General features: G+C 35.3%; 1 protein-coding gene across 13 annotated transcripts in view; it reads right to left on the bottom strand.

The window, feature by feature from the left end:
• The window catches only part of Bnc2 (basonuclin 2), a 385,553-nt gene that overhangs the window by 141,370 nt on the left and 231,607 nt on the right, over window positions 1–12,576 (bottom strand). For all 13 annotated transcript variants that reach the window (XM_048783916.1, XM_048783917.1, XM_048783911.1 and 10 more), the window contains one exon: window positions 21–123. In XM_048783916.1, the coding sequence (XP_048639873.1) occupies window positions 21–123 (103 nt within the window). The remainder of the gene's footprint in view (window positions 1–20; window positions 124–12,576) is intronic.

Below are 12,576 nucleotides of genomic sequence, written 5' to 3'. Positions count from 1 at the left end.
GGAGCCCAGATTTTCCTCACCATGTGCCACCCAGCCATGTTTACACTGATCGCAAGTCCTCAGGTTAATCTTCCCCGGCTGAAAACATTCACATGTGCAGTTTACCAGCGTGCAACGGATGGCCTGAAAAACAGAGCAGGAAAAAAGATCAGCATCTGTTCAAAGGTACTATACTTTTTTCACAATTTTTAATAAATAATTTCCACTTCTATTTTTAAAGGCTATTTCTTTTGGTGGAGGCCTAGAGAATTTTGAAAATAAATATTGATATCATCAAAATCTCTTACCAAAAAAAAAAAGTAAGAGAAACAAAGCTCATTCAGAATCATATTTTAAATCACTCATAGTAACCTTTAAATTAGAAATGTAGACCAAGGAGAATAAGAATAAAGGATTATATATTCTACAAAATGCAGAAATCCAAAAAAGAAACAAATGGTACTACTAATTTATTTCCATTTAAGTTTATCCACTTTCTAATAATGAAAAAGAAAATACATCTTAATAATGTTAAAGTGAAATGTTTATACAATTAAATGCAACAGAAAAATACTGTTACAATAGTACTTCTGAATTTCATTTAAATACTTTGCTAATCTGTCAGATATTTCGAGAGACACTCCTGTTTTCTCAATAAGACTTAGCATATTTATATTATTATTTATCATTTTCCCTTAGGGATTTTTTTCTTTGATTATTAATTCTTACTTTCTTTCCCATTTTGCGAACTATAAAACAATTCTCCTTTTATTTTAATGGTGAGAGAAGAAAATAAGTTTCAATTGACTTTTTAAGAGCAGAATGCAGGAAAAGCCATTTATGTGAACATTTTATACCTGGAACAGTACAACTCTATCTTAGAAAACAGAAACCCACACAAAAACTCTTTCATTTCCTTACCAGGACTTTAAAAATTCATCTTGCCAGTTTACATTATAAAGTGAAATCCACTGAAAATTAGCATAAATGGAGTGTAACATTTTATGAATAAAAACTTCTGGTAAAGAATTGTGCTAATGCTGACCTGTGCTCCTAGACTACAGTTAATAAATTTATCTCATACATTTAATTCTAATTTGCATGGAAATTCTGAAGACAGAAGGGATTTGGTCTGATCATTCACAGATTAACAATCTACTGTAACTACCTGAACCTCCCGGAAAAGATCTCTCTGCAGATTTAGATGCGATCAGAGATTACTGATCTTGGGTGTAGGCATGGGTTTTGTGAGCACAACTCAGCTCTGTGTCTGAAAGCTACATTCACCTCACATGCTCACATTCCTGGAACCATTTGGATTTTTATATAAACTAGCTGACTTGTAACAGGAAGTATGTTAGATAATCTTAACATGTGCAGAGACTAAGGCTGAATGGGCTTCTCCTGTTCCTTATGTTCTGGATCAGGCAACTTTAGTAATTTCTCTTTCACTGATTTACATTAACTCAATGGGTGCTTCTTCAGTTTCAGATGTTGGAGTCCTCACTGTTTTCTTCTTTGATACTTCACTCTCACTCCTAATTTGTTTTTTCTGTTTACCTCTAGGGAAATAATTATAAAATCTGCCTGATATTTCAGGGACTGTCTTCCAATGTCATTTGTCCAATTATATATTAGCTAGGCTGTAAAACTTTGCTGCATGTATCAGCAATTAAAGGAATGCATAGGTTGTAAAGGGAAATAATTCTCCCCAAAGTTCTTATTTCAATTTCAATGTTTTTTTTTAACTTAGCAATGTATCAGAACATCCTAACTGACAAATAGTTTCTTTATATAACATATTTGTTAGTTAGCAAACTCACAATTTGATTGTACTATGCCCCCCAAAAAGTTCAGAGCACAGTATTTCCACTAAAAACAAGATGCTTTACAGTATACCAAATTATAAATTCAGATATGAAAACTATATTAACGTTAACATTTGAAGTGCAATAATAATAACATTCGCAAAGGATTATTTTTTTAAAAAATCCCTCTGCTTTATCAAAATCAAGGGAAGGACAATAAAAAGGAATTATTTTTCAAGGACTATCTTTAACCCAGGCATCAACAACATAAGCCACTTTAAATCACTGATTTGGTGATATTATTTTACAAAAATGCCTTAATTTGGTATCATGTTTAAAGCACACCTTCAACTTTCATTACAGCTATATTCAATGCCAGAATAGATTGGAGACTGTAGGTTTGCTTTATTTTATATATATATATATTTATTTTTGTCACTAGCCGAATCATTCATTCACTCACTCTGAAATACTTTATTATTCAAATATTTTCTCTTCCTAAATAATTTTATATGTCTGGTACATTTGGGAATTAAACTTCTCAGATCATCATCCCTTTCTACGAATTCTACTCTTTTTGTACCTAAATATATAAACACTGGAACACCTCAACTCCTTTTGTATATAAACACTTAAGCACTAGAATAGCCATTTTGTATCTCTATGAATTCCAGAAGGTCTATTTGTTTTAAATTCAGATTTATATAGACTACAATTATTCCTTAAGGGAATTATATATATTTAAACAATATGGTCTAAATAAATATTTTGAGTGAGAGACTATTGTGGCTTCAAAGTAAGTTTTATTCTAAACAACATTTTTTGAAACTGCATAAAACTTTGACATGCTATTTATTCACAACAAAACAGAACCAATGTGATCACTTGCCAACTCACCCACACTTAAAAAACATAAATTATCATAAAACTATCAAAGCCAGTTATGCCTCAAAAATGCACATGTATTACAAGAAGAGTAGAAATGGATGAGCTCTCATTCTGGTAAGCAGGTTTGCTTCTTCCTTCCCTGGGCAAATCAGGAGCGCCTCCCACTCTCTGTGGGGGCACTCAGTGTAAGACCAAGCTATATGCATCACATTATCTGAGCTACAGACATTGGAATTCCAGTGATGAAGAAAGTGCAAACCGTTCATAGTCACACTACTCCCACCTCTGTGCAGGGAACAGCATTCCCATCTAGCTGATGCAGATACCAGTTCTCCAGGACCCCCCTCATCAGAGGTGCCCTGTAACTCTTTCCTCAATTCTTCTATGATTACCATTTCCCCAACTGCTGGAGGACAACAACTTAAATTTTCTTCAGCCTGCATTTATTGAAAATAATTATTCCTTCTGCTTACCTGAACCAGGGATTTCTTGAAAGAGAAATCCATGCACTCAGCAACCAGTGCTTCCACTTCCTGGCCACCACCTACATTTTAACTCTGCCGGCTGTCTGGATTCTGCCCCTCACTCCCTCACAATGTGCTCTCTGATAGGCAATGTTCTCATCACATCTGGTCCCCTTTTCTAGTCTCCCCTAGCTCCTTAGACGTTGATGCAGCTTGTAGCACTAACTCCTTCATTCCTGGGCGGTAGAGACGGACAATCCTAGTTTTTCTGGCAGCAACGTCTCACTTTCTCTCCACTGTAAATAAATACAGGTGTTTTCCAGAGCCAGACTCTTCATTCTTAAATTTGGCAATTTCATTCTCTCCTACGGCTTTAAATATCACTATGTAAAAACCCATCACTTTGTAGCCAGGGACTGTGCTAAGTGGCAGGAAATGCAAGGCAGTGTCCCTGCGCAGGGGGCCTGACAGGTTGGCACTTTTTGCCAAAAAAAGTGGAGAGTGGATTTAGACCACAGGCTCAAAGAAGAAGAAGAAGGAAGTCCTTAAATCAGTTTGAGAAATGCCATCCCTTCCTCTCTATTACCCGTAAATTTTTATTCATTTTTGCAACAGTAAAGAATTGCCTGCGACTTACTGAATATTTTGCCATTTTCCAGACTTTGATAGGTAGTTGACAAATACTAGGTCTCTGAATCCTCAGAAAATATCATGAGCTTGATATTATTACCCCTTTAATTTCACAAATAAGGAAACTGAGTCAGAAAGAACTAGGCACCTTGCCAAAGTCATTCAACTAGTAAAGTCAAAGGTGCAAGTTTGTGTGAGTGTCCCTCCCAAGTGATTAGGGACCTTGAATTAGAATCTCACTCCCAGAGAGGCAATCATGGAACAGAGCAGAGCCTTCCTCTAAAAATGCTCTCTCTCTCTCTTTCCTGCCTTTCACTTGGTTACTATCCTAATTCCAGTCTTTTTTTCTAGATTACTCAAAGTGGCTCTAATTAATCTACCCATTCCTCTTTTCTCCCCATTCCAGTGAACATTCTCTCTTCTCAAATTCCCACATATTTGACTCTTCCATGTGGCATTTGCTTTACTGAGGCTACATCTTTGACCTCTTGTCAGCAAAATCAGTGGGTGGGAATCCTATCTGATTAGCCAGTGGATCTCCCCCTCCCTGTCCACTGCCTATTTCTCCAAGGCAATGCTCTCCTCTCCACCTGCCTACCTTCCAACCCCTGCTCTGCACTGTGAGCTTCTGCTATTCTTCAGACTTCACTCTGATATCACTCATTCCCATGGCAACTGTCCTAGTCTTCCATTCAAAGCAAGTTCCCTAGCAGTCTCCTGCATCACAAGAGATCTGTCTGTCATAGCACTAATCACAGGTTATGACTACTGTATTGACCTGTGTGATTATTTGATTTGGGTTTGTATTGCCTCTAGAATTTAAAAGGTAAGACGTCTGCTGGGCTTGTATGCTGGCAAATAAACAGGTGCTCAAAGGGCACTAAAATATGTGATTCCCCAAGCTTCTTTCCTCAAATGTAAAATGATGGTAGCAATGACATCAAAACTGTGTCAAAAGACTCACATGAAATAATATAGAGTACATGGTACCCTGCCTGGCAACAATAGAAACTCAATAAATGACAACCATCTATATTGCCTCCAGAAACTTTCCACATATTATATTTGAATGATTCTTTTATTCCCTTATAATTCTTCCCAATATATTAAGTTTTATTCTAATACCTTGCAAAATGTTTAATGCATATTTAGTCTTAATGAATAAATGAACACTTTGTATTTTTATTACACATAATACCATATCATTCATACTATAACCCTATAAGATAGGCACAAGGATTATTATCTCTTGTTTTAAGGCTCTTAAATGATATAGTGGAGAGGAAGACAAATCTCTCAATTACTACTGATAGTTTCAGCTACTCAGGGGGATTGCTTGAGCCCACTTGGGCAACAAAGCAAGACCTCCCCCCCGCCCCCAAAAAAAGAACATCTAAAATACACAAACTAGGAAGTTACTAAAAATCAATCATGGTTTGGTTTTATTTAATATTTGAATATTAAATAAAAGTGCATTTGGAAGTTTTTGGATATGTTCCAAAGTTCTATACAAATGATACATTCAGTTATCACTAAAACTGTAGTCTCTTTTGCTTTATTACACTCATAACTGGCTTGAACTCTGCAAGCATATGTGAATTGAACATCAATCTTCTTACAAATGACATTTCTCAGGAAAGCACAAATTGTTGCTTCAGTTAATATGTAGTGCACCTCACAAAGAACCACACACAGGCTAATTAATTAACAAATCTGTTAGCTATTCCTTGTTTGGGACTATCTACACAAGTTACCTGACAAAAAATAACAAAAAGCAACATAAGGCCATGGGGCAAAAAGAAACATAAAACACATATTTTAAAGGAACAATCCTAGTAGAGGATGGGGCTCTAAAAATAAAACTGATTCAGTTGTGTTTTGTTTCTACAAAAAACAAAACAAAAAAAACAAAAAAAACACCACCTTTTCATAGGTACTTTCTTGTATCTCCCATGTGTAAATAAACCCCCCCCCTTTTTTTTTTGGTACTGGGGATAGAACCTCTGGGCACTTAACCACTGGGCCACATCCCCAGCCCTTTTTTAAAAAAAAATTTTTTTTAAATTTTATTTAGACATAGGGTCTCCTTGAATTGCTAAGTGCCCCACTAAGTTGCTGAAACTTGTTTTAAACTCATGATCCTCTTGCCTCAGCCTCCTGAGTCGCTGGGATTACAGCATGCACCACCACACCAGGCAAAGCCACAACCCCTTCTTAAATCTTTTTTTCCTTCTTTATTTCTGGAACGTATAGAGGAATTTACCACTTGGATTATGAAATTTTACTTGAAACACTTCTAAACATTTAATACTTAAGTACATGACCCACATTAAAATTCAATTATAGAAGAAGCTAATCACCAATATAACATTCATTCCACCCCACTAGTTTCTACTGTAAACTTAGGTGGTACAATTTAGGTGTATAAATTAATTGGCTATAATGACTACCAGTGACAGGTTCACCTTTTCTATTTTTAACAAGAATAAATAAATTGAATCTTCTATTTTGAAAGTCATATACAGATACTCTGCAAAGTTGGCAAACTATAGGGATCTAAAATAAAAGTCTACATTGTAATTAACTCTTATCAATTCATCACTATATTTATCATTCACCTCTGAACATACACACCTATCCCAGAGGAAAGGTGTGCATGGTGTCAAAGGTCAAATGAACAATTTCAGGAGATAGGAAAACTTCATCAAAGACTTCGATCTTGGGGGGGGGGAGGGGTTATAGAATAGAAAAGTATCTCTAATAAATTTGAAAGTTAACTATTCCAGAACTGTTACAGAATATATGCAGTAATCACTGAGTAACAACAACCAGGCAGTTTGGATTAAAAGGATAACCAAAAATATGGCCCAAGCATATTCACACTTCATGTATATGACTGTAAAAATCTACTACAAATATTGCCCCAAACACTCTAAGGACCTTGGATGACAGTACTGGTGATCATATCAGAAAATCTCTCTCTGTTAAAATGTTCAGGAGATTTTTTCTCTTACACCATGGATAATATGAAACATTAACTGAAAACAACCAACTTCTTAGTACCTTGAGTTTGCTAAGCTAGAAGATACCATATTTGTAGAAAAAAAATCAGCTTCCTAAATTGGTCAAATCATGATGCAGTTTGAACAAAGAAATTCTCTCTTTATAACAATTAAAAAATACAGGACAACCACTGAGTTTACTTATTACCATTATGAACTACACAACTGCTTGAGAAATTGACTTGGGTTACAAAACTTTTACATGAGAAAAATAAAAAAGCATTCACCTGTTGTACTACTATAGGGTCTTACAATCACATTAGATAAATCAAAATTAGATAAAATACGAATTAGAAAGACAGATACAATCACATTAGATAAATAAAAATTAGATAAAATATGAATTAGAAAGACAGAGAACATGGACCAAAAAACTCTTGGTTATAAAGATCTTACCAAAATCCAATTTAAAAAGTCTAACACTGACCATAACACTATTAATTAGTAAGGTAGGTATGTTCTCTAAATTTATGCAAAAATATATATAAATCTGTGCTTAAATAGGCAGTGCACAGAGTTTATAAGAAAACCTTTCTATAAAAGTTAAGAGCCCAGAAGAGTATTAAAACTATCACGTAAATGCCGAAACTCATGATAGTAATAATGTAACAGTAATAACAGCAAATGAAAAGCAATGAAGCTATTCTGTCTGCTTACACAGCCATTTAAAATTTCATATAATGAAAAATTATGGCAAGACTATATATCCTGTATGGTGGTGAGAAAACCAGAAAAAAATTTAAATCAATTAATCTTTCAAAAACAAAAAACTTTACATTTGTATATTTGTTTTTAATGGCACATGAAGAAATGGCAAACTGATAAAAGTGATCACTTTGTTGTACCTATATGCTCTAAAACTTCTTGGTGTCTTTTCAACAGAAAGCAAGTTATTCCATTGTGTGACTGAGTCAGAAGATTTGAAAACACAAGACTCCATCTAGAGTCACCACGAAGACCAGATGCCATAGATTTTTTAAAAATATTTTATTAGTTATTGATGGACTTTTATTTATTTGTGTACATGTGGTACTGAGAATGGAACCCAGTGCCTTAACATGTGAGGCAAGCGCTGTACCGCTGAGCCATGGATTTAAACACTGGACAATGTGGTGAACATAGAAGACTGGTCAGTTCAAAGATGGTTAAATTTTAACAAACACCAAAAGGAAACAAATTATAAACCAAGGAAACAATGTCGTCTCTACAACAGACAGATCCAAAGAAACAGAGAAGATTAACTGGGGAAGGCTGACCTTTGAACACCATTACCGTTAAAAATCAGGAGATTTAAAACCTCACTTTGAGTTCGTTTTTTTAAAAAAAGCACTAACCATAGGTTACCATGGCACATGCCTGAAATCCCAGCAATTCTAGAGGCTGAGGCATGAGGATCATAAGTTTGAAACCAGCCTCAGCAACTTAGTGAAGCCCTAAGCAAATTATTGGAGAGACTCTGTCCCAAAATGAAAAGAATAAAGAGGACTAGGGACATGGCTCAGTAGTTGTGCATCCCTGAGTTCTATCCCTGATACAAAAAAAAAAAAAAGCACTAACCATCCATCAAATAACATACGGATAAACACATGGGTACATTCATATAATAGAATATTAACTGGCCATAAAAAGAAAGGAATACAGATACACACTAAAACATGAATGAACCTTGAAAACATTATGCAAAGTTGAATAAGCAAGTCACTAAAAGCAGTATGATCCCATGCATATGAAATGTCCACAACAGGGGTTTCTTTTGTAAAGATTAAAAAATAGGGAAGGGGTTGTGGCTCAGCGGTAGAGCATTCACCTAGCACATGCAAGGCCCTAGGTTCAATTCTCAGCACCACATAAAAATAAATAAATAAAATAAATGTAAAAAAAAAAAAGATAACTAGCTGAGCTGCCTAGGATTTGGGGTGGGGCTGGTATGGTGTCACAGCTGAATGATACGGAGTAGTCGCTATTCCATCATAGCACTTATTTTTAGTGGTGCTAACGGTTTAATTCCATAAGATTTCGTACCTAGGAGATGTAATGCAGCACTATATCTTTCACCCAGTAGGTCTTCAATATGTAAAAATTAAATATGTTAAGGCATGGAAGGTGAACAAAGGAAATTCACTGCTACTTAAATTTGAAAATCCTTTCCATTTTCAAACCATAAAACCTAATTATCCATTCAAAACCAGACAATTATTTTTAAAATCCATTGCCATTTTTCTATTAAGAAAATCCAGGGCATCCTTCAAAAAATTGAATCCAGGGCATCCTTCAAAAAATTGGATGTTATAACAAAACAACAGGCAATTATAATATTTAGTAATACTAACATCAGTATACTACAACACACTTAGGAAATTTTGTTTTAAAATGACACAGGTAAATTCTGTTAAGTCTATAACCAAAAACATTCTTCAATTTGCAGTGGTAGAAAAATTACTTCAGTTGAGAAACAAATTCAGTTTAGGGAGAGGGGAAAAGAGAGAACACCATAAACTGTGGGTCCATCTTTATATCTGGGTGTGAATGCTCCATGACTGTGTGCATATGTAAATACAAATAGGAGAAAGGGACACACATAAGCACATAAATCTTCACAGACACAGCTGCAATGAGCATCTGTAGTCATTACCTCACCATCACAACCTACTATCAATCGACATGAGGAAGACCCCATTTAAATAATTTAAGAGTTCAGAGTAAAAATCAACAGCGGGATATAGCCAATTACATAAGGAAAATACTCATGCTTCCATGGCATCAAAGCATATGCAAGCTTTGGAGTGTGGATGCTTTTCCCCCCAATTAAATTAGGCCTATGGTAATACAAGCTATTTTGTTAGGCAATTAGTAATATTAGAGAATCAGGAAATAAAAAGGCATCCAATTTGGGTGTAAGAAAAAAAACCCACTTAATTTTCTTACCTAATAGTTAACAATTAAAATTTTCTATTTATTGCCTGTATACTTACAAATTTTACAGACTACTTCGGCAGCTATGATGACATAACTAGAAAGAAAATACTCTTTCCATATATATACCTATCACCTAGTTGAAAATAAGGAGTGAGAACACCACAAAAAATATCTACATTCTACCTAAACCCAGCATTTACTGGAATATATAACTACATATAAAGAACCAAAGTACCTCGGCTATCACAAGAATACTAAGTAATAATCATCTCATTTTTCCTTAATGTTGAATCAGCAATTTTGTATTCCATTGATATACATTTTATTCATTTTCACTAATGTAATTTGAAAGGTGGTAATGTGATTACATTTCTCTGTGGCATTCATGAAAACAATTACTAATATAATATGATAGGGAAGACATTAATAAGGAAGGGATTTATAATGAGATGCAACAAGACTTATAAACCTTTAAATACTTTACAAAAAAACTACTCCTCATTAAGCAAGAAGCAAGAGAAGATGCAGCCTAAGTCCTGGTCTTTCAGAAGCACCTCCTAATCCTGGGAAGAACATTTGATTTGCATAACAATTCCAGTCTGGTGAACAAGCTGAGAGTTAAGGGAGTAACCCAAACCTTGAAGTTGTACCAAATGTATACCCTTCCTTTCCAGATGACTTGCAAAGGCCTTCTTTCAGAAAGGAGATCTGGGCCGGGGGTACTGCTCAGTTGGTAGAGAGCTTACCTAGACTGCACCAGATCTGGGCTCAATTCCCATCACAACACCCCCTCCAAAATAAGAATTCCACTAAATCTTTATCCTAGGTATGAAGGAGCTGGTCACTTTACTCCAAAAGCCAGAGCACTGTAATCAGTCCATTTACCAAGCAAGAACATAAGGTAGGTGACCCTTTAACAAAATTTACTCCTCTAGGTTTATTAAAAATTTAACCCAGTGAAGCAACAAGAAAGTTGTTGCATTTTATAGTTTATTATTTCAAATGACAACTAATTACTCAGGCCAAAGAGGCAGCCTTTGTGAAAATAATAATACCTCATGTTTGTACAGCGCTATAAAACTTGCATAATACTTCAAATACATTCTCGTATTTAACCATAAAAATCCCTGAAAGCAGCAGAAAAGAGGCTTTGGGATGTCCTAAATGGCCACAGCCAGTGACCAAGTGCTTGTTTTGCTTTGGCTGCACACCATAGGAAAGGAAAGGGGTAATCCCCTTTGCCACCCCAACCTCAATGAGATTTCCTCAGATGTTTTCTCAGTTCCAATAAGAGTTTACAACTCAATACAAATGAAACTGCTAAGAAAGGGAAAGGGACAGGTAGAGGCTTAAGCCACTTGAAAAAGTGGGAGAAACTGCTAAGTAGGCAGTTAATAACTTTCACTAGGATTTCCTACAAACAGTGGTACATTTTAGAAAAAGAAAGGGACTCATTACAGTATTTTATGGAATTTTAGAATTGTTATATTAAGAAATGTCAAACTCCGAAAAAACAAAGTGAAACAAGGTACCCCCAAGAACACTTGCTTTACTGTGTAGCTTTGTGCTTATACCTGTCTTGGGAATGCCTATTAGAAACATATACCAACAAACACCTTAATACTTTCCATTGTGCATGTAACTACATTGTAATTATCCCTGATGAGATAAGAATATGTTTTGTTTTTTGTTTTTGTTTTGCCTAAAAGTAGGTATCACCACAGGAATCACACCTATTAGAAATAATAATAATGATATGAGGAACGGTCTGTGTGCCTCCTTATGTGTTATTTATGTGGGGTCACAGATTCCCCAGGGTCTGTGCTGAAACCGTGCTGGCTTCATTACAGTTTCGTATAAATCAATGAAGGCACGTCTCAGTTTTACCAGTGGTTAAGAGTCACTGGAATTTTTCAAGAGAAACCTCTCAGGTAATACATTTTTAAAAAACACAAATACAGTGTTATCATTTCTTCTAAAAGGTAGTTTTCTCAAATTCAAAGGACTAAATTCAGATGCTGAGAGAAATCCCACAAATTTCTATGGAATCTATAAGCATCTGAGGGTAAAATGTGCCCTAGAGTGTTGAAAAAACATTATTCTCTTTTTGCTTCTAAAGATTAGTTGGTTTAAAAGACAAAAAGACGTATAGTTATAGAGGAAGACAGCAAGGAGCAGGCCAGCTAGCTGCTAACAAATGCTTCAACTTCACTGAGCAAATTGAGAGACCTATGCAATGGTTGTCAGGAACTTTGAGCTAACTCTTGAAAATTAAGAAATAAATAGAAAGTGTGCTGGGGGGAAAAAAGGGAGCCTTCCAGAATAATGTTAATGTCATCTTGGGCATGTGGACTGGGTTCACATATGTGTCAGCTGAATCAACATAATGGGCTATAACAGCTTCGAAGCAGCTAATATGGTCCATTGGGTCAATAATCCGTGAACTAAGAAGGATTTACTTGATAGACTATAAATGGTTCATAAGAACTCAAGAATCACTCCATCAGATCAAAAATCCAATTTTCATATGGTGCCTTTCTACAAATTAGCCAAAAGAAAGTAATGACTCTGAAGGACTTCAAGGTCTATCAGTTAAAAATTCATGTTTTAAAGAACAGTACAGAGAAGGAAGTAAAAAAAAAAACTCAATGTCTTTTGTATGGGGGGAAGGTGTGAATCAACCTTTAAGAGAAAAATACATTTTCTTAAGGAAAGCTAATTTTCCACATAGTATACTCAAGGGGTTTTTCACATCATCCTGTAGGTATATGTATGTCAGGATACAAACAACTGAAACAAACACACACACATTCATATCCCCACCCACCC

The sequence above is a fragment of the Marmota marmota genome, unplaced genomic scaffold (assembly GCF_001458135.2).
Source record: "Marmota marmota marmota unplaced genomic scaffold, marMar, whole genome shotgun sequence".
Lineage (NCBI taxonomy): Eukaryota > Metazoa > Chordata > Mammalia > Rodentia > Sciuridae > Marmota > Marmota marmota.
This window is presented reverse-complemented; position numbering and strand designations above follow the sequence as displayed.